The 24062-nt window shown below is 33.5% G+C and overlaps 2 protein-coding genes across 2 annotated transcripts; one reads left to right on the top strand and one right to left on the bottom strand.

The window, feature by feature from the left end:
- The first annotated feature begins 2975 nt into the window (after positions 1-2975).
- On the top strand, positions 2976-9709 carry LOC142631298 (peroxisomal membrane protein 13). The gene is made up of 5 exons (XM_075805443.1): positions 2976-3160; positions 7306-7551; positions 7649-7959; positions 8521-8613; positions 9178-9709. Exons 1-5 carry the CDS (start codon positions 3136-3138, stop codon positions 9397-9399), a joined length of 897 nt encoding a protein of 298 aa, XP_075661558.1. The 5' UTR covers positions 2976-3135; the 3' UTR covers positions 9400-9709.
- A 4797-nt stretch (positions 9710-14506) lies between these two features.
- On the bottom strand, positions 14507-18943 carry LOC142632025 (isovalerate--CoA ligase AAE2-like). Its single transcript, XM_075806449.1, has 2 exons — positions 18671-18943; positions 14507-16129 (listed from the first exon to the last, which is right to left on the bottom strand). Exons 1-2 carry the CDS (start codon positions 18872-18874, stop codon positions 14684-14686), a joined length of 1650 nt encoding a protein of 549 aa, XP_075662564.1. The 5' UTR covers positions 18875-18943; the 3' UTR covers positions 14507-14683.
- Between the last annotated feature and the right edge of the window lie 5119 nt (positions 18944-24062).

Genomic DNA, 24062 nt, shown 5'->3' with positions numbered 1-24062 from the left:
ATGTTTAAAACATTGCATCGATTGAAACATTTTTTTAATGTTCATATCAAGGATAAGAATCTTTTGTTGGGGATATTACACAAAATAATAATGGAAGAACAAGGTCAACACAAAAGACAAACAGAAAATAGATAACTTGGAGGCACTATATCGTTTTCCTTAGACAATATTTGCCTCCACATTATTGTTACTAAAGGGTTATCGCAAATTTGTCCACAGTACACAACCAAAATGTTGGGTTCTACAGATAGCAATTCTAGAGAATGACCACAAGTTTTCTTGTGTTTCTCTATTTATACCCATAGGGTTATATTTCATCAAAAGGCATGTATGAAGAGTTAAAATGTTTTATAAAACTGTTAACAAGGCTTGAAACATCTTCAACATTTTCGAACAATCACCAGAAAATTCTGCAAAAAATTCTGTTTTACGATTTTCGATCAGTTGAAAATTACTTTCGATCAATCAAGTGTTCTTTTCGATCGGTGAACGGGAATCCAACAGCTCGAATAGCGATTGAGACATCCAAAAACTCCAGGATTATTTTTTTACCATTTTTGATCGATTAAGCCAAAGTTTCGACCGATCGAAAATACTAATTTTCGAATTTTCACTTAGAAAATTTCAGGACTTGAATTTTCACTTTATGAAACCATATTTTTCAAACTCAAATATCATTATCACAACCTATCATTGTATATACCTATATATACAACATCTTTTAGACTAGAATCCTAATGTACAATTAGAGAGGAAGAAACAAAAATTGTTTAAATCTTCTTACAAAGCTATGTTTGCAAAATGTTCATATCTAATAAACAAATATTAAATAAATAGCTTTTCCGTGCATCATACGAGTTAGCGACTAGCTTATCTATAACTGTATTACATATGAGTGTGAATAAAGAGTCTCAATTTTTAATTGTCAATTGCTACCTCATGAGTTTTTGAATTCCTTTTTAACCATGCTTAAGACTACATCCATATAATTAAGTACTCAATTCACATATAGTTTAAAATTTCACCATTTTAATTCCACAAAAATATAAGCAATTAATTTTTAAAATTCCAAGTCTTTTTTGAGTTGTATTTAAATTCCATACAAACAAATATTAAATTAAACATTTCCAGTTGCAGATGAGTGAGTGACAAAATATAAAGTCTACTTTATAAGAAAAATTATTTTCGAAGATATTAAATCCCATGATTAGCCAAAAGTTTTGTAATTCAATTGGTTGACATTTCATTGTATTTTCAATCGAGATATTTAAGGCTTAAATTCCCCCATCCCCAAATAACAATGTGTCAACAAAAAAAAAAAAAAAAATCACGTGATCGAATTGTTCAAACTAAAGCCTTGGTCTTGTCTCTAGTGGTGTGTGGTAACTCGACAATTATGAAATTGAGTGGGTTTAAGTAGACTTTTTTTAAAAAAATTTAAAATTTTTATAATAAAGAAATTATTATTAAAGCACAAGCTGGAAACCAGCAACAAGAACAACAACCCACCAGACCTAAGAGCATCTCCAGTAGCTTCTCTATATTTTTGTATTGTTTGGACAGTGAATAGTGACATTTACATTTTACTTACCTATTTTTTCAAATATATCTTCCAACAGATTCTCTATCATTTTTCTATCTCATTTAAATATTATTTCTTCATTTACAATTTATTCATATTTTAACACACATATCCCCATACCCCATCCTCATTCCTTTCTTTGCTAATTTTTTTATCTTATTTTATTATTTTGCTAATGAACAGTAGCACGTCAAGTTTGGAGAATGATTGTTCATTAGTAAAAAACTTTTTGAGTTTTAAAGAAGCTGTTGGAGGACTATTTTTTGGTTTCATTCTCCATTATAGAGATTATTTTGCTTTTACCTAAGCTATTGGATTGGAGATGCTCTAAAGGTCTGAAATACATTAAAAAAAAAAAGAAAAAAAAGAAAGCCTACAAAGCCCCAAGACAAGCCCAGAGAGAACCTCAACTAAGCAAAGGGAAACAAACACAAACTAGCATTGAGTTTACAAGCCAGACTGAGACTAGTCTACTACTACTTAAGAAGTAAATAAAAAAAAACCAAGTTCTCTACGGAACTCAGGCTCCTCCCTGCTTCAAAACTGAATCAGCAAACACCCCATTTATAACATGATTCTAAGTTTTAGTGGACTTTATTATTCTACACTTATATGCCCAATTCATATTGCAAGTTTAGCACGTGTATATAATATAATGCAATCATAGAAGTAAACTCCTTTTTCCTTATTCCTTCCAAGAACATTCCTGTTACTTTCACTCTCTCTCTCTCTCTCTTCTTTTCCCACCAGGTCTACCTTTCAAGTCAAAATTCGTAAACACACGTGACACACCTAAAAAAAAAAAAAGGTACATTCCTGTACAGTGACAAGAATCGCAATAACGAATCTAAATTGGATATTTCTATACAATGAATTTTAGATTAATTTTAAATTTACAATTAATAACGAGTAAAATTTTACTATTTAAAATTTATTGTGAAAGTATTATGAAAATATTGTAAAAATAATAATTTTCAACTTGTTCTGCTGACCATATGGCAAGTTGTAGACATATTATTTTTACTCCATCGTATAAAAACCCATCATTGAACAAATTATATTAAAAAGTTATGGGCCTGATTTTTTGACAGTTTTAAATTTTAAAATTATATAAAAAAGTAATGTTGTGTCCAAATTAGAACAATAAAAAAAAACCTGTAAACTCAAGACATGCGAAAAATGTCTTAAAATTTTATATTTTTATATTTTTTTAAGTGTATGTTGTATGGTGTACTACACCACTATTCTATGTACCGCAAATAATTCATAGGCCATCCACGTCAGCAATAAATGGGCCCCACAAAATTGGATCAAACGGTCCAGAAACAACCTCCCTCCTCCTAAATCCTAATCAGAAAAAACAAAACAAAACGCATTGAAAGACTAAAAAAGTGATACGCTGTAATCGGTTAATATTTGCTCCCACTCTCCTACTTCTTACAGGAGAAAAAAGAGAGAAATTTCTTTTTTTTTTTTTAAAACTCTCTCTCTCTCTCTCATCGCTATCTCTCTGTACATATATGCAGTCTCGATAACCTCTGCAAAATTTTTCAATGGCCTCCAATCAACAACCCTCCGGTTCGTTCTCTCTCTCTCTCTCTCTCTCTCTCTCTCTCATTTGTTAAATTTAGCTTATTTGATTTTGGATTATTGATTTGTGTTTGTGTTTTTGTTGAAAATTTTGTTTTGGTTTGAATTGGAGATTGATTACTTTTGGGGGATTCGATGGGTTGGCTTTGAGATCGGAATTTCTGGCTTTGATTAGTTTTTTTTTTTTTTTTTTTGGGGGGGGGTTAATAATTAGAGGTTGGGCTGTGTTTGGTTGCTGAGAAAACGAAGGAAAATCATAGTTTTTATTGGTTTAGGGACAAACCCATGAATCCTATTTGGGTTCTTAGCTAAATTCAGCTATTGATTTTGCTGGAAAAGAAAAAAAAGAATCCTAATCTTTTGGTTTTAGCTTATTAATTTTTAGTTATAGTCAGCTTGATTCTTCTCAATATTTAATGAAATTTAATTGTTGTCTTCTGATTGTTTCCGTGGAAATCTTTACCTAAAACTGAAGTCTCATGAATAAATTTTTTTTTTTTTGATAGGTAATATAAGAATTATTATTGATGAAAATGGAAAAAGAAACATACACTGTGTTCATGTGAATGAGCACAACAAAGCACAAAACAGAACACCACAGAAAACAATCAAGAGACTAAACTAAGAGAAGAATCAAGTCTCATGAATAATTTTCTTTCATGATAAAATGTTCCATTTGATATTTTGGGGGTTTTAAACAAAATTTTCGCTAAAATTTTTGCTTGCACTTTGTTTTTTTGTGTGTAGGGAATTAATTGCTTAGGCGTTTTGACTGAATTTCTAGCTTGGGTGGTCTTTCAATTCGCTTGTTTGTGAATATTGGTTCAGTTTTATTTTGGAATGCAATTATATGGGGTTTATTGTAGGAGGTTTTTGGTAGTTGCATCTTGGGCATCATAGTAGCTAGGCTAGTCATGAACATTGTATGGGGTTGTGTGGATATCTAAATCTCATGGCTTTTCATCAATTTTCATTTGGGCAATCACCTACTGTGTATGTTATGAGATAAAGGCTTATAGATTACCCATAGTCATTTAAGTTGTATTTCTGATATGTTTAAGTGTGTATTTACTGAGTATCCACCGAAGAATTCTTTGAAAAATGGTAATCTTTCCATCAGGAAAATGTTCTCCCCTGAAATAGTTTCTAATGCAATACAGTGTCACTTTTTGCTGTGTTCACATACAATATCTACAGACTATTCATGAGTAGTATTGGGTGCTCTTCTGAAATTCATTTTCGAAATCATTGAGTATGTTATAGGCATAATAGGTGATGTATATTGACCCTTACATTAATGAGTACTAGCTCAAGTGACACTTCCGAATTCTCCCCTGTAAGGATGGGATGGAAGGTGAGGTTGTAGGTTCAAAGCCCAGTGGGTGTGTGTGTAAGTTGTCAATCAACTCATATGGTCATATGGGTAATGGGTGTGTCAAGATTCAAGGGCAATGTCATTTTTTTGCATTCCTTGTTGTTTTCATTTAAATTCTTTGCTCCTCCCTCTTATCCCATGGCACCTTTGACTTGCTCACTTTGGCCTGAATTTCTTGAAAAGGAGCTGAAATAACACAAACAGTATATCATCAATGGCATCACAAATCCTAAACAAGGATTCTAACTCTCATTCTCTTATTTAAATCACTTGGTCACAGACTCTTCTGATAACTATCATGCTTATTGAATTGGAATTTCATAGGTCAGATGGTAATTAAGATGATGCGTGACAAAATTTGAATGGGCTCTAATACCAATTTTGATGCAGGATCTTTAAGAATTTAGCAATAAAATTAGATTTCATTGATGAGATCTTGAACAATTCTTAAATACGGTTTGATGTTTAAGGGTTTATCTAAGTTTAGGCAATAAAAGATTGAATATTGAATATGTTTAATGTCTGTTGTGTATTAAAACAGTGAATAGAACGAGGAATAAAGAAAGGTAAACACTATTCAATCAGATGAACCTAAACACAATCACACTTAGGTTGGAGAAAAGGTAATCACACCCTCAAAACTTAAAAATAAACCATGAGAAATTCAATAAAGCCTTTATATTAGGCCAATGCTCAATCATTTCTTGGAAGGACTAGGACTCCTAAATAATCTATTCTTAGAAAGACTAAGACTACTAATAACAAAGAAATGTACTTAAGCATTTCTAAAGCAAATCGGAAAATGACTCAAAATACAAAATACTTATGGGCTATGGCCTTTGGTAAAACAAGGACAGCCCATTCCATAATATCTGGAATTTACCAAATTTCCCTCATTCTAGTAGGAGAGTTTGGTGTTTTGTTGGAGTAATTGGATGGGGAAATTTTCTTCGGACATATGGAATATGGTTCGTGGTTGTTTGATGTGGGTTATTTGGATGGAAAGAAATCGGCGCTCTTTCGAGGCTAAAGAGAAATCGCTTGAACAGTTACAAGCTCTCTGCCAGAGTAATCTTTTTGATTGGGCTAGGTGCTGGGGTTCTTCAAATTGTTCTTCTACTCTGGAGTTTCTTACTTCCCTTAGTATTGCCCCTTAAGTTGCTTTTCATATCTTAGTTGTTTTTGTTGTTGTTTCTCGTGTTCATCATCATGAACACCTTGTTTTTGCTGTTTACGATTTTTCTTCATGATTAATATGATTCTTATTACTTATAAAAAAAAATAATAATTGAGTATCATGTGAAGGTGCTAAGAAGACTCCAAAATAAAACTAGACCACAAGTCTTGAATCTTTTGGCATTTGACCTTATTTTCCCCGAGCTCTACCATCTGCATCATAGAATTTTTTTAGAAATTGTTAATTATTAAGTTCATAGTAAAATGAGATGTTAAAGCATTTTGCGATTTACCTTATGCCTACTCAGTGGAGGTGTGTAGGCATTTGGGGTTTGCTCCTCAGGGTGGTCCCACAGGCCCATGCCTTGAGGGGGTTCATCGTCATATATATATATATATATATATATATATATATATATATATATATATATTAAAATGAGATGTTGCTTATCAAAAAAATTAAATGAGATGTTTTTTCATGCTAGATTTTGGTCTTTTGCTGGTTGGATACTTGGATATTGAGTTGAAATTTAGGGATTGTGTTTGTCAAATATCCTCCTTTTCTAATTAACTACAGGTTATGGTAATGAGCTTGTATGATGAGACCATGTATGGGTTAATATACTTTGTGTAAATTTTTCATGACATCCTGAAGAATAATAAAAAATTAGATAAAGTATTTTGGAATAGAACCATTATCATCATTATTGTTGTTATCAATGCAGTTGATAATAACTCAATGGAAGTAAACTACACATAGCATCACCTTATGCCTAGCCTTTAGAGGTCAGGTTTATAATAGTAGCATGAATTTTGGGTGTGAAATCAAAGTACATATTGTAGTAGGTTTAGTTGGTTGTATGGGCATTGGGCTCCTTGCAGTTGTCGAATGTATTATCCTTTGAAAAATGTTCTGTAGTCACTACTAGAGTGCCTATGATGCTTATCTATTGTACACAACACAGCTGGGCTGTCTCAGTCTGTACAAGCTTGATACAGTGCCAAGTGCCTGGCTATAAAATCCTTCTCAATCTCTTGGGTCATCAATTATTTGAAATACGGGGGTTTTGTTTAGACATGAACCATCAGTAGAATTTTGTGCAAGAATAAAGTGCTCACTTCAGCTCATTACGTTTTTCATTTTCATTGTTTTGGGTGTGAAGTACTCTTTTTTTTTTTTTCTTTTAAGAATTAGTAATGTCACTTGGTTGACTAGTACTTTGTCTCACAAAGGGTGCTGTATTTTCTAAGTAGTGCATGATCAGACAAGAGTTTGGGGCATTAAAAAACTTGTATCCATAGAACATTTGACGTAAGATCAATTTTGATCTGAATATATTACACATCACATAATGTCATATATAATAGAAAGGGCAATTCTCTCTCTCCCCCCCCCCCCCCCCTTCCCCGTATAATAAAGCACTGAATTAATGGCATTGTGGGATGTTAATAAGTTTTCACTATAATAAAGTACTTGGAACTAATGTTTTGGTATTGTCACTCAGCTTGGTTAAGATGATGTCATAAGTCAACCTTTTTATAAATACTCTGGGAATTGAATCATGATGTTACATTTTTGTAGGTAATAGTCCTCCACCAAAGCCTTGGGAGCGAGCAGGTGCCTCATCATCTGGCCCTGCACCTTTTAAACCCCCGTCAGCTGGCAGCACGAGTGATGTAGTTGAGGCTTCAGGAACTGCAAAACCTGGAGAAATTGTTTCTACATCTGCTAACAATGCCGTTATTAATAGGAATACCCCTGGAAGGCCTGTTCCTACAAGGCCTTGGGAACAGGCCCAACAGGGATATGGGAATAGTACCTATGGAGGTAACTATTGGTCTCTGATTACCTTTCGTTGATCATTTTTACCCCTTCTTTTTATGGCTGGTCATGGATCTTTTGAAAAAATTCCCTAAATTTGCAGGTTATGGCTCTACTATGAACTACAACTCTGGCTATGGTTCTGGAATGTATGGTTCATCATATGGTGGTGTAGGGGGATTGTATGGTGGAGGGGGGATGTATGGAAACAGCATGTATAGGGGAGGAGGGTATGGTGGTGGTCTTTATGGATCATCTGGGATGTATGGAGGTGGAATGTATAATAGTGGTCTTGGAGGCCCCATGGGTGGCTATGGTATGGGTATGAATGGTCCTTATGGAGGTCAAGATCCAAATGATCCTTATGGTGCTCCTCCATCTCCTCCAGGGTTTTGGATTTCAGCTCTTCGGGTGGTAAGACATGATGCTTTGTCTAATTTTTTGTATGGGTAGGATGACTAACACATACATGGTGCTTATATTTGTTTCCCCTTATGAAATCTGGCATGACTTCTCCCCTGGGCCTGGCTAGTTGGTGATTCTTTGGTTGGGTTAGGAACTTAGGATAAATCATAGGTTCAAATTTTAAAATTGCAACTTGGGGGAAGGGGTTTTGGGGGAGGAGAAGATAATAAAGCTTTGCCAGTGCCTGTGCTAACTAAAGGTTTGTTTAAATCTACTCTGGATAAGTACAAAAAAATCATTCTAGTTGGTTACCCGATGTGCCAAATAAATGTGACCTTGGCTGTGTGTGTGCACATTATTCTATCTTCTATTCTGTGTGATTAACTAATGGATCGCTTCAGAAGGTGTCTCACTCCTTTGTTAATTGATTTCTTAGTCCTTAGTGTGTTCATGATAAATCAATCTTATATGGAACATCTTTTACTGATTGAATTTGTGAGTAATGAGGCCTATTGGGCTCGGATATTTCCATAATGCTGTTACTTAGTTTTTGTATTTTCTTTGTTGCAGACGCAGGGTGTGGTAAACTTTTTTGGTAGGATAGCAATTCTTATAGACCAGAACACACAGGCTTTCCATTTGTTCATGACTGCACTTCTTCAGGTGTGCTCTCCATTACTTTCTTTTGCACCTTTACATATACTGTAAGAACAGTTGTATAGGCCACATACCCTCCCCACCCCCCCCCCCCCCCCCCCCCCGGCTTTTCTTTCTGGAAAATGTAAATCCGTATTATCCTCAAGTCCCACCCCCTCCCTAAAAGTAAAGCTAGTTGCCAGTAGGCCAAAGCAGATGTGATAGCTTCGGTTACTAACCCAGGATATTTGAGTTAATTGGTGATGCTTATTTCCAAATTCTGTCATGTTGAACCAAAATTCCAATGCGTATATTAGAATATCTTTTGAAGTCCCCTCCCCAACTTCCTTCATACAATGTATTTAATTATCAGATCACCGATCTGAATTTTATCTTTCTAGATGCAGTATTTTCAAACACGGTAAAAAATGAAGGTTTCGAACATAAATTCTCCTTGTTTAATTCTATGTGATTGATTAGAGACGTCTTTTTGTTTCATTATATATTATTTCTTTGTAATTTACTCCACCTATGTATTCTCAGAACCATTGAAGCATTATCTAGTTTTATGTGACATGGTTATCATTGCAGCTTTTTGATCGCTCGGGTATGTTATATGGGGAGCTAGCGAGATTTGTGCTGAGGATACTGGGGATCAGAACGAAGCCAAAGAAGGTTCATCCACCAGGCCCCAATGGATATCCACATCCTGGACCTCACAATTATAATGGAAATCAGAACTACATTGAAGGACCAAAGGCTGCCCCAAGTGGCTCATGGGACAATGTTTGGGGAAATGATGGTAGCCAGTGATCCAATAGTATGCTTCTGCTTGCATGGAGTGGACTACGCTAAAAAAAAGCTTAAGACCAAGAAGCAAATTGCTCTCTCTCTCTCTGCTGAACACCAAAATGAGCTGGAAATGATAGACCGTGTGATATTATTTAGTTTGTGTCTGTGGTTCATCGTGTAAACAGGCTTTTTAAACTAATGAGCTTTGTATCAGTTAATGGAGAATGAAATGTTGGCCATAAGAAATGGACCTTACATATACATAACAATAAAATTACAACATATCTAAGAAATGGGAAATTAACCATTTTGGGCGAATTGTACCAATCAATCAAGTCTTTTAAGAATAACATTATTCTAAGACTCGGATATATGAGATACTATCTCGTTATGTGGAGACTCAAAATACTTTTTTTTCTTTTTTTGAGAAACGAGACTCAAAATACTTGATTACGAAAGCAGAGTTTCAACCTTCTAATATGTACTAGAAAATTCAAACCGTAAGATAGCTGTAAATCTCCTTTGCAAAATTGGTAGTATTGATGGTGATTTTTGCAAATATCCCATAAATTTGCACAAAGGAAGGTCGGACTCTTATTGGGCTCAATATCTTTATTTGTGGAATTTTATTCACATAAAGGCCCAAGCCTATGTGTTTTATTTGGGAAATTGAATTAGTGTGGTTTTGGGTAAAACTAAAGAGTGCCTATTTAGGCTTACCTATGAAACTAAACTTGGGTTGTACATAGTGAGTTGGGAACACTAGTAAAAGCTGAAGGCCCGTGAGCTAGCCTATGTGTTGGCCTAAAACACAAATAAGAGCATTGATTTGTCTCACTGATTTTTGTACTTGTCACAAAATCTGGAATAATTTACCTAAGCTAAGCGTCTGTTTGGTTAGAGCTTTTTGGGCTAAAATTATGTTGGCAATTTGAAAATGTGACCATAGGGCGATTGGTGAAATTTTGCAATTGTGCTTTACAATATTGTAAGCGTGAAAAAAGAAGAAGAAGCATTTTCGCCTTGCATACCCATAACAACAATTGTAAATCGCTACTTATTCAAAAAGCTCCAAAACAAAAAATTAAACCAAACTCACTCTTACGAGTGAGTTGGATACATTTAATGCATTTTGATTTGGCCAAATCTCACAAATTTAGCAGGTTTCTCGTGAGATGTTTCCTTTCAATAAGGCGGATCAAAATTCTCTAGAATTCTTAGGGCACTTTATCACAGTGAGTTTTTTAAATCCTAACTTTTCCTTTATAATATAAGAGTTCAAATTATGCCATGTTAGCATTCCACTAACAAAATTCCTTAAAAACAATGGTACAAACAAAACAAAAAACCATTCAAACTCTCCAAAAAAAAAAAAAAAAAACACTCAACGTTCATTAACAACAAAAGGTTTGAATTCGTCGCCCATCCCAACAACCTTTCTCACTCACCTCAGCTCTGAGATTAGCTGCCGCATCACCATCACTAGCTATGTCATTTTCCACCTTGTCCCAACCTCTTATCCACTCACCCTTCATCTACACCTTCAAGAACATCCTCTCTCTCTTCATGTTGGGAGTTGTTCTATTTCATCATTCATCAAAACAAAGCTTTTTACATCTTGTTCTTTGTTATTAATTATTATATTTCTCTTCTGGCGAAAACACCATTTTGGTCCCCTATATTTTGAGCTCATAGTCAATTTGATCTTTACATTTTGATAACAGTAATTTGGTCCTTGCTATTTTCAACTTACAGTCAATTTGATTCTTACAGTTAACTCACTAACAGACAGAAAATACTTACGTGGCAAACGGTGAGCGCAGTTAGCGCATTTGATGTTGACATGAAAAATAAAATACTAAAAATAATATTTAATAAATATTTTAAAATGCCAAGTTGGCAGTCAATTTGGTCCCTATATTGTGATAACAATAATTTGGTCCCTGTTATTTTCAACTTGCGGTCAATTTGGTTTCTTCTGTTAACTCACTAATATAAAATATTTACGTGGCAAATGGTGAGCACAGTTAGCTCATTTGATGCTGACATGAAAAATAAAATACTAAAAATAATATTTAATAAATATTTTAAAATGCCAAGTTGGCATTTTCCCAATAAAAAATATATATAAGTTGAAAAGAAATTGCTGCTAAAAATTATTACTTTTCCTAATAAAACATATCTGGTGGATAGCTCAAATTAATTAAAGTTCTTGTAAAAAATCGATCCACAAATTACAATTTCAAGTTTTCAACAATCTCACTATACAAAATTTGAAATGAAATAAAAACAAAAACCTCAACTCAACAAAGTTATATTCATTCTTTGGGAACCAAACAGAGAGAGAAGAAAAGAAAAACAAGTGGAAGCGATCGAGTCTCTGAAATGTAAACATGCATGCACCGTCGTCATCCCTGCCTTGCGTCGTCACCGTTCCTGCCTTGCGCCGCCATTGCCATTCCTGCCTTGCACCGTCACCGTTCTAGCCATCAAATTCTAGCGCCAAATAGAAATCTCATTGCAGCCACCCAATGAGCAAGTTTGTTTCCTTTGTAATGGATTTTCTATTGGTTGTTAGGGTTTAGAAAATTGGGTTTTGAGGGTGATGTTAGATCCATGGGTTTGGTGTTTTGATTTGGTTTTTTAAAGTTTTAAGGAGAAATTTGGCCACTAGATTATCTGGGTTTTGTGTAAACATATCTAGTTAGATTTGTCCCCATCAAAGTCACTGGATTGGACTCAACATAAATATACCAACCCGAAATGAGAGGGGTCTCCATCTGGGTTTGCTCTTGTTCTTTTTCTTTTTCTTGGTTTCTGTTTGGTTACCGAGAAAGTTTGCTGGGGAAAATTTGTTGAATTTTTCGTATTCCAAAATTTCAATTTCTTATTGGTTTTTATTGATCTAGATGTTTCTCAATTGTATAGAGGTGACATGTTGTGGAATATATTTATGAATTCAAGGATTAAAAAAAAATGAAGAAGGTGATTTTGTGTTTGAATGCCATGAAAATTGAAGAAAATCAAAGAAAATCGGATTCCTAATTTTAATTTCCACCTTTAAAATTGCAAAATTAAAATTAAAATTAAAATTATTTTTATTTTAATTGGGAAAATGTCTAGAATTTAAAAATATTTATTAAATATTATATTTATTTGTCATGTCAGCATCAAATGTGCTAACTATGTCCTCCGTTTGCCATGTAAGTATTTTCCGTTAGTGAGTTAAGGGTAGGGACCAAATTGACTTCAAGTTGAAAATAGTAAGGATCAAATTGACTGTTACCAAAATATAGGGACTAAATTGATTGTGACCACAAAATGTAGGGACCAAAATGGTGTTTTTGCCTTCTCTTTTTTATCGTACATTATATATGTTAATTAAGACATATAAGTGTGACATTAATTATTTGATTTATTTGAAATTAATTAATCTTGATACAATTTATGTTTCCTAAAACCATTTTTATACTGGTAGTTCAATTTTCTATCCCTACATTATCCTCCTTGGGCCCCCACACGAGCCTTTTGAGAACAAGACCATTAAACTTGTTGCTGCAGCACCCTTGATGGTACCTGTAAGTGCACAATTGCACCTGGACCCAAGAACAGTTACGGGCTCAGGCCCAATGAGCCTTAAACAATATGAATTTGTAGAGTGTGGGCTTGAAACCCAGGTTAGAAGTATGTGAGGATTAAATGACAAGCCAAAGATTGCAAACACTCAAAAAATAATGGAGAATATTGTAAATCAACCTCCTCGGATGTAAGCCAAGAGTTGTTATTATATTATCTTTTTCCCTTTTTTCTTTTCCTTTTCGATTACAAAGAAGTCCCCCCTCCCTTTATGTTCTAAGTTGCCCCTTAAATACTCCTCTTTTTGATACTTTGTACACGTGTTGTCCCATCTCCCCCTTAACCTAGATATTTCTTTTCTCAGTGCCTTTGAATAGTAACCAGAAGTTTTCCTTCCACTGTTCAGGTGTCACTTCCCCATTAATGCGGCCAGGGTGGTAGGTGCAGGGTCTTTAATGCGGATGTGGCAGCCTTTATCCTTGGTATTTCTCTAGCATCGATGCTTCTAGGACATTCAAGGGTTCACCCCCTTTTACCATTGGTCTTCACCGTGTCATTCCCTAACCTTTACAATGAAGTCCTAGAATCTCCGATGTCCGTCCGAGGGGAAAAATCATTTTCGGCTATATTCTCGGATCCTCGGCGAATGGGCCGACCCGTAGTACTACCAAGTTCTAAACCCAGGAGCAGGTCGGCTTTCCTTAACATGGCCCAGAGCCCCATATACCCATCAGGGTCTTTTTACTCCCCACAGTACCCTTACAATAATTGGGATGCATGACAATAGATAAACTAAAACTCTATATGTGTGCATGGATGAGGCTTGAGAGGCTGGAGACTCTGCGTTTGTAATTGTTGTAAGAACTAAGAAGTAGAGTCTTTATAGTACTACTTTCATAATATAGAGTGTTACCCGAAAAACTCTTTAATGTTTTCAATATTTGGCAAATTACATCAAATAGTGTTTTAAAGTTTAATTTTTATTGTAATCTCTAATGAAAAAATATAGCTCCATGAGCCAAAGCTCCTGTCATGATGAATGTTAATACTTAAGGTGGTGAACCAAATACCTACTATAGGCCAAGCCGATAGTAAAAAATGTAAAGAATGAGAATTGTTGAAACTAGCTCCAAATTTAACCTCTACCCTTAAAGCTGTATGAACAGTAATTTGTTGAGTTTTTTCCCTCTAAAAGTTCCAAATTTCAGTTCTACCCTTAAAGCCATTTTCAGCTCCTTAAAACTCTTTAGGGCACGTTCAGTATACTGAATGTAGATTATATTAAAAATAGTAATCTTGATTACTGGGAATAAATGACATTGTAATGTAATAGCTATTACTGTCCATAAATTTGGTTGTTGCATATGGAAAGCTTGTAAAAGATGATGTATAAGGAAAATTTATATTTTTAGAAATATATTAATTTTAAAACTTATTATATGCACTAAAAAATAACTATTACATCAATTTTAAAGAGGAATATTTATTATTCAATTTAAAGAAAACTTATTCCTATGTAATAACTGATTCATATAATAAAGATGCAACCAAATAATAGAATTGCTAATAGACATTAACAACTGTTCCATTACATTAGTTATTAGAGTATACTAAACATACCTTTAGTGACTAAAATAGATATTTTGTTGGATTTATTATAGAACAAAGAAAGAAAATTTATTACATTCCGAGAAGATTAAAAAGGTTTGACACTCGCCAAACTTGTTGGTCAAGAAAGGCTGCCCATAGCCTTTGCTTTCTCTCTCAAAATAAACTTTTGTATCTTTCCCGTTGAAGTTTTTGGCAAATCCTCAAAAATGACGGTCTTAAGAGTCATATAATGTGGTAAATGATCTCGACAAAACTTGATTATTTCTTGAGCACCAACACCATCATATCCTTCTTTTAACTTCACAAATGCACAAGGAGTTTGGCCCCAATGATTATCTGGTCGTGCAACCACTGCAGCCTCAAGAATTGCTGGATGACTATACAAAACTGTTTCCACCTCAACTGTGCTTATGTTTTCTCCACCAGAAATTATTACATCCTTCAACCGATCCTTTACTTCGATATAGTTATCAGGATGTTTCACAGCTAAATCCCCACTTCGAAACCATCCACCATTGAAAGCTTCTTTTGTTGCTTCCAAATCTTTGAAGTATCCACGCATTACTGTGTTACCTCTAAACATTATCTCCCCTATAGTTTTACCATCAGCTGGTACACTTATCATTGTGACAGGATCTTTTACCTCAACATCCTCCAATCCAACATGATGTACTCCTTGTCGAGCTTTTAATTTGTATCGTTCATTGAGAGGTAGAGAATCCCACTCAGGTTTCCAAATGCAAGAAGTTCCTGGACCATATGTTTCTGTGAGGCCATACAAGTGAGATATCCCAAAACCCAATTCTTCCATTTTGGAAAGAATTTGTGGAGGTGGAGGTGCACCCCCGGTCATTACTTCCACCTTGTGAGGAAGCGGCCTTCGATCACTGATCGGCGAATTCACAATCATGTTCAGGACAGTTGGTGCCCCTCCCATGTGTGTCACATTATGCAGAGCAATGTTGTCAAATATAGCCTTTGGAGTAACTTTTCTGAGGCATACATTGGTGCCACCCTGAGCTGCCAATCCCCAAGTGAGGCTCCACCCATTGCAATGAAAAATAGGCACAGTCCAAAGGTAAACCGGCAATGAGCCAATCCCGTGGAGAAGAACGCTTGCTAGAGAATTTAGATAGGCACCTCTGTGACAAAACACTACTCCTTTTGGTCTAGATGTTGTGCCAGAAGTGTAATTAATACAAATAGGATCCCATTCACTATTTGGTCGTATTATCTCAAATCCATCGTGTCCTTCTGCCAGAAGACTCTCATATTCGTGAGTTTCAGAAGCAATGTGATCAGTGGGTAATGAGCCATCAGATTCAGCTATTAAGACTAGAATTGGTGGCTTTCTTTTTGTCTTTGTTAGAAGCTTGAGTGCTCCATGAGCAATATCAAGTAATTGGTAGTCTACAAATATGATCTTGGCTTCTGAATGTTCTAGTAGGACTGATAACATCGCTGAATCATGGCGTGTATTAAGTGGACAGATGAGAGCTCCTGCCATTGGAACTGCAAAATGCAGCTCATGCATTGCTGGGACATTAGGGGCCAGGGTTGCAACCTGCATAAACAAATCCAGAGTTTCATCCGTGAAGTGGACTTAAGTAAATCACTGGGAGGTGCACCTTGGGAGTTTCAAATGCAAATTCCTTTATATTCTTGCTATAAAAATAGGCAATCTCAGTGGCAAGCTACATCAAGTAATTGGATCAACTTGGCAATAAGCAACTTTCAATAAATTTCAAAATAGAAAAATCAAATCAAGAAACTAAATAGATTGTACTATAAAATGCTTTTTAGTCTTGACCACTTTTTTTTTTTTTTCAATGACTTTAAATCTTCAATAATAATAATAAAACCTATGCCATTGCAATAAAATTTACAGCAAAGGAAATAGGTTGTCCAAGGGATCCTACAAACCGACCCATTTGAGTGACCCGACTGACCTAGTCCGGGTAACTTGGTAATCATTCTTTTTTTGGTAAATAGACCAAGTAATGCTAATAGACCAAATCAATATAATTGCTAGGCAAATATAAATAAAATTCATTCCATACCAAAACAGATATGACATCGGAAAATCCTACATCTCAAAAAAAAAAAAAAATGATAGATAGATAAATAGTATAAAGAATAAACCAAATATTTAGACATAAATTCAAGAAAGAATAATAATTTATAAGCATAAAATGTAATGTGTTAAGTAAACATACAACAACAACCAAACATTGGTCCCGAAATTTGTACACACTCCCTATTTCACACCCCATACACATTACCCATGTGTAGCGCCACGCACAGTGGCGGCTCCAGGATATATTTCTAAGGGAGTCAGCACTAGAGGAGCTAGGAGTTTGTCATGGAGGGCAAGTTAAAAATAAAATAATTATTTTTCTTTTGTATATATATACTACTTCTATATTATATACAATAATCTAAAATAGTATTCTAAATACAGTATAGTATACAATACAACTATATTGTACAATAGTCTAAAAAAATTATTAAAAGTTTAAAGATAGGTAAGACAACGACCATTGAATGCATAAACAAATAGAATTAAATAATTAATCATACATTTTTGTCAAATTAATAATAACTTATTATATTTATATGCAATATTAATTAAATAAAAATATATGATAAAGAAGAATACTAAAACACTTAGGAGTTTGATTGGGAGTAAACGTGAAATTAAGAAAAAGTACAGAAACTAATATAAGTTTTTCCTTTCAAAGAGTATGGTCTTTTAATCATACATTTGGTCACTTTTTTGTAATTGAAACAAACACCAAGGTCTGAAGAGCACTTATCAAACTAGCTACTTAATTGGATAGAAAGAAAAACTAAGAAAACTTAGAACGCGAGAGAGAGAGATAGAGAGAAGAGGGAAGAATCATAGATGTAAATACATATATGTTGGTTGTATTGGTGATGTAATTTTTTGCTAATGAAAAAGAAAAGTGCAGTGAAAAACTAGCTTCATTCCGCTGTCAATGCCAAAGTCTTGGAGAGATTTATTTATTCAACAAATGAGAAAAAAATTTGAAACATTGTTTTCTTTCTTATAAAATTAAATAATTTAAGAGTAGTGTTATTTTTTTATTTTTTTATTTTGATAGGAAGAGCAGTGTTACACTTTCACAAAAATTTCACAACAAAATCTAGGTGGCAAGTTGTTAAAGGGAGGTAAAAAAATTATGCTAGTTATGGGCCTAGATAAAAAAACTAATTACAACTTACCACTTAACTTTTATTGTAAAATTAATGCAAAAATATTGTGAAAGTGGCACTAAAATGATCATATTCAAGTTTATATCAACTGCGTTTGAAAAATAAATGGTTAGGGTTAGGGTGTTCAAATATTTGTTTTTGAGGGGGTCAAAAAAAATTATATATAAATTTTTTTTTTTCGGCTAGGTTAGGAGGTTCAATTGAACCCCCTTTTTGTATGTAACGCCGCCTATGGCCACGTACCTTTTGAAATTGTATTTTAGTTAAAACTGTGAAATCACGGTTAGATAAAATTTTATTAGTTTTTTTTGGGCATGTGGCCATGTGTGTATAATTAGTGTATAATTATTATTACTCAAATTGAAAGATGTTACGTCCACAATATTTTTACAATATTTTTACAACAAATTATAGGTGGTTAGTTGTTATTGGTTCAAATTTGAACCTAATACGACGATTATTTTTTTGCCTCAATAATAACAACCAGTAACAACTTATCACTTCAAATTTGTTGTAAAAATATTATGAAAATGTTGTGAACATATCATTTCTCACTCAAATTTGAGTAGTCTCTTTTTGGCTTAGAGACTAGTTGGTCAAAAATGTTTTTCATTTTGACAAAATGATATGTTCACAATATTTTTACAACAAATCCTAAGTGACAGGTTGTTATTGTTAGGGCAAAAAAGTAATCTTAGTATTAGATTCAAATTTAAACTAAAAATAACTAACTATCTATAATTTATGATGAATATATTATAAAAAAGTTGTGTACGTAACACCTTTCTTCCATTTTATATCCAAAATCACATAAACACGGACTCCTAAAAACAATGATCAAAAGCCGAAATCAAAAGAATCAACTCACCACATCCCCACGAGAAATTCCCAACTGGTTCAGAGCAGAAGCTATTTTCAGACATCGTTCATGCATGTCCCCCCAAGTGTACTTCACAGAACCGTTCACAACCGAGGTTGTGTCTCTGTAGGCCTTTGCTGCTCGTTCCAAGAAGCTTATGGGAGTCAAAGGAACGTAATTTGTTGAGCAACGAACCAGGCCTTCCAATTCCATTGATATCTCTCCGACTTTAGCTCAGAGTACGTGCTCAGAGAAGTGAGAGAATTTGCGACAACTTTGAGTGAATATTGAGAAGTTAAGGCCATTCAAGTTATAAATAAATGAGTTGGTGAAGTTGTTCATAGCTGGCGGATAAACATTTAATGACAATTAGGTACAAACCGGTATTTCTCAAAGAAAAACTAGTTAAGGGATATTCTAAGGATATTAGTTTAGAAAATATTTTTTAAAAATTTTATGGAAAAAAAAATTAACTGCATTTTTTGACAATTTTTTTATATTTTTCATAATATTGGTATAACTTTTTTTCTAAAATGGTCTATTAAAAAAAAGCTCTAAAATTCCCGTTAACAAGACCATTTTTCAAATTAAAGTCACCGTCAATCATATTTATTAACACATCCTTAAGTAAAATTTTTGTTATTTGGCATTAATCACATTTATTGGTACATTAACTTATAAATTTTTGTAATAAAATTTATAATGGTTTTTAATATTTTTCTAAAATTTATATGTTTTTTTTTATAAACAATTGTGACAATGAGTTATGGGTATTTAAGAATTATAGTTCTTCTATAGACACATAATTTGCCACAATTTGTTCTGGCGTTAGCTTATGATTAGATTACATACAAATTGTACTTGATGAAAAATAAACTAATCACAAACAAGTTGTAGCAAAGTGTGTCACTAGATTTTGTATTTTTTTGGGAAGAATTATGATAGTTAACGGAACCAAATTTGTTAGGAAAAGCTTGGTGGCACCATTTTTGTCAGCTACTTTTTCACACCCATAGCAAGGGTGGAGTTAGGATTTTTTGGTTTGGAGGGGCCAAATTATGGATATTTTAGTCAAGAGTCCAGACAAATTATCACATGCATGCATAAACACACATACACATATATAAACCTTAATAGTTTGATAATAGAGTAAGTCATAATTTATAAATACATTGTGTACAAAACTATCAACTATAACATATGTATATTTGCTAGAAAATTTTTTAGGGGAACTTATTATCTTTTAAACTCCTATAAGTATACAAAAGTTGTCTAGTTTGATATCAAACATGTACATAAAATGAATTTGAGGGGAAAAAAAACTACGCTATCTCTATAAGTACTATACCAATTGGCAAATGGACAAAAATTAACTACAAAATTTATTATAGCATAAGGTTACAACCTTTCTAAATAATATTAACATTACTATATATTTTGAAAATCCAATTGTTAGATTGCATGTTTTTTATGCTCTTAATACACATGTCAAATATTTTGCTAATCCGATGTTATTTGCTATATAATCTATAAGATGATATTTTATGCATAATTTTAAATTACAAAAAATTACAATTCAAACAATTTATTGATGATATAATTATTGATCTTTAATTTTTGGAAGCATAGAGGATATAAAAAGAAAATGTAATCCAACAATGAATTTGTCAAAATTTACCTTCAATAAAAAGATATTGAGTAAGGTTATAGCCTTAAGCAATTTTGTAGCTAAATTTTATCTATTTCAAAATCTATTGTTTTTTTTAAGAGAATCATTGAACTAACTGAAATATTTAGGGGGGGGGGGGGGGGCGTTAAATATTTAGGTGGGCTAACTTCTTCTTTTTTCTAGCTAATTATTTAAAGTTTTTAATAATTATACATAAAAATAAAAGAGTTTTTACAAATAGATAAAGATGGAAGCCTAGCTGATAGCTCCCCATGATACAAAAGGTTGCAACTCCGCTCCCATACTACAATTTTGTGTTGTGGTGGGTAATGAGCCATTAGATTCAGCTACTTACCTAGACTAGGATTTCTGGCTTGCCTTTTTCTCTTTGCTAGAGACTAGAAGCTTGAGTCAGTTGAGTGCTCTATGAGCAATATCAAATAAATGCATAGTAGTCTACAAATATGGGCAGTAGGGCAGATAACAATCATGGCGTTTCTGGCTTGCCTTTTTCTCTTTGCTAGAGCCTAGAAGCTTGAGTCAGTTGAGTGCTCTATGAGCAATATCAAATAAATGCATAGTAGTCTACAAATATGATCTTGGTTTTAGTTTGAATGTACTAGTAGGGCAGATAACAACCATGGCATTTATTAGAACATTAGCATTTATAAGGGTAAAAAAGTTCTATTTTAACCCCTAAACCTATGACGTTCGTTCTTGATGACAACTCTTTATCATCAAACTAAAATACCAATCTCATTTTACAATTCTTCTAACATCCCAGTTTCTATTTTTACAAACAACTCATTAAAATAATATAAAATATACTAACAAATAATATTAAAAATTATTATCTTTTCCATCACTTCATCTTTATCTCTATCCTTAACAACCAAGCTCACACACCAGTACCACCGAACCAACCACCACCACCACCTCTGAAATTCCATTAAAACATCAAATCAAACCACAAAACCCACCATTGCAACACCAAACTGAAATTCAAAAACCAAACCCAACCAAATCCAAACTCATAGAACAAATCACAACCAAATACCCTCACCTGCAACCAACAACAGCAATGGCAACCCATAACAAAAACCCCACATCCACCAACAGCAACAACAACCCACCAACACCAACACCAACACCAACCCACAACACATACAAGACCCACAACCTCATGACTACCCACGCCCCATGGTGAGCAAAACCACCCACCCATGGCTACCCACAACCCCACAGTGTGCAAAACCACCCACGACAGTCTACGATCCCACGACGTACAAAACCACCCACCTATGGCTACCCCCGCCCCCACGAACCCACGCCTACCCACAGCCACCCACAACCCCACACCGATCTGAAACCCACCCACCCAAAGCCGATCTTGAGAGAGAAGCTTCACCGTGAGAGGAAGAGAGTAGAGAGCATGAGGGAAAGAGATAAGAAAAAAGAAAAAAAAAAGTAAGAGAAGAGAGAGATCAGAGGAGTTTAAAGTGAGAGGAAGAGAGAGAAGAGATTAAAAAATTATAATTTCTTTACATCCTCATGAACAGTAAGGTTGCATTGCAACCTTACTGTAGCTGAGATGAAAATTTTTTTAGGTTTGCATTAAAATAGCAACTGGGGGGTTTTCACACCCCATACAAGTGCTCTCAAGTGTGCAGAGAAGAGCTCTTGCCATTGGAACTACAAAAAATGCAGCTCATGCATTGGTGGGACGTTAGATCATTCTCGTCAACAATTGTAAAAATTTTAGTATTTACAATTTCAAAACACTACTTTTATAATTTTAGCACTTCATTTTACAATATACCAAACATTAAACATTCTATTTTTTTTTACAATTTTATTTAAATATTCTTTCTTCAATATATATATATATATATATATATATATATATATATATTTTACAACTTCATTCAATTTTTATTCTTTCTTTAAAAGAAAACGGACCCCACCTGAATAAAAAAATAATATAAGTTTTACAATTTGTGAACAGTGCGGTCTCAAATTTGAGATTGCACTGTTCATCAATGTCAAATATTATGACATTTAAAACACTTGATAGAAGTGGTTTTTTAGAGTTTGGTGTGTCAAATGCCAAATATTTGGCATTTGACACACTTGATGGGAATGCTCTTAGTGGCCAGGTATTTGCAACCTGCATAAACAAATCTAGAGTTTCAATCGTGAAGTGGAATTTGAGTTACCCATGGGGAATGTGCTCCTTGGAGTTTCAAATGCAAAATTCCATTATTTAATTTTCGCTAAGAAACACGAATACTTTAAAACCTTGTGTCCGTATTGGATACCCGCTGGAGACACTTCTAAGTTGTGAATGTGTGTCCTTACTATGTTGAGAGAAAAAAAAATCATTTATATTTATATATGTTTTATAAACTTTTTTGATAGTTATTTATTTTGAAAAATTATAAATAAACATGAAATATGCCTATAACTAAATAAAATTATCAAATATATATATATATATATATATATATATATATATATTAATTGTGGTATCTCCATGGTTTCATGTCCTATAATTTATTGAGAATTGCCATGTTGTCTATGGCCATGTGACCATGCTTCATAGATTTCTTGCTATAAAAACCCTCACTTATTTCTAGTAAACCTTATTCCAATTCTATTGACAGCGCACATGAAAACTGAAAGAAATTTTTTTTAGAAAACAAAATTCACTAAAAATAATTACTGAATGTTGTTTTATTTTGCTTATACTGTAGTATTTTAGCTATTGAATATTGTTTTACAATTGTTACAATTTTATTTCAACATTGATTTAAAGTAAAGAATAAAGAATTATTATAAATGTTTTTAATTACTATATATATGATTTATATATCTATTTTGAATGGGATGAATATTTATTGAACTATGATTTGGGAAAATTTGACTATATTTTGACTCTGATACACAACCAATGAGGTTATTTATTGGTACCAAAACTAGTTCTATCTGGGGCATCACGAGCCTATTGTGTTTCTGGACTCAGCTAATAAGGGATATGCATTAGCACAGAATTAGTTTCATCTGAATTTGATACCCAGTTATGAAGATATAGTGTGACAATAGTCATAAAAGATTGTTAAGAATATGAATTATGTTTGAGTATTTGAACTGTTTTAAGTCCTGGAAACTGTTTATGTATTTTTGGAACCTATTGTAAATTATAGCTTTTGATATATGGAAAACTGATTATTTTCTAATCAATCTATGATATATTTTTTAAATTAAAATATTCGATCTATGTACAACTTATTATTTTACAAATATATTTGTTTGATCGAACTTATTAGGACTTTGGTTACTTTTTTTTTTTTTTTTTTTTTTTGCATTGTGCCCATCATACCAAGAGCATGTTCCATTTATAATTCAACCCTAACCTCAAAAATGGAGTTTTGCTCTTAGATTTACAAAGAAATACTTATAAACTTAAAAAGAAAAGAAGAAAAAGAAGAAGGATCATGGGACATTCTGGCCAATGTGAATGCTCTTGTGGACTTTGTGAACATCCATGCGCTTGTAGTAGAAGCGGTCAAGGTGATCTATACCCCAATTTCTGTATATCTATACCCCAATTAATAAAACATAAGAAAGAAATCTGGGTCCTGGGAGCTCAGAAGCATGAAATAAATCAAAAAAATAAGATTAGAAAGTTTCTCAAAAAAAAAAAAAAAAGATTAGAAAGAATTAAGGAGAGAA

This window comes from Castanea sativa, chromosome 4 (genome assembly GCF_040712315.1).
Source record: "Castanea sativa cultivar Marrone di Chiusa Pesio chromosome 4, ASM4071231v1".
NCBI lineage: Eukaryota > Viridiplantae > Streptophyta > Magnoliopsida > Fagales > Fagaceae > Castanea > Castanea sativa.
The sequence above is the reverse complement of the archived record's forward strand: the minus strand, read 5'-3'. Positions and strand labels throughout refer to the sequence as shown.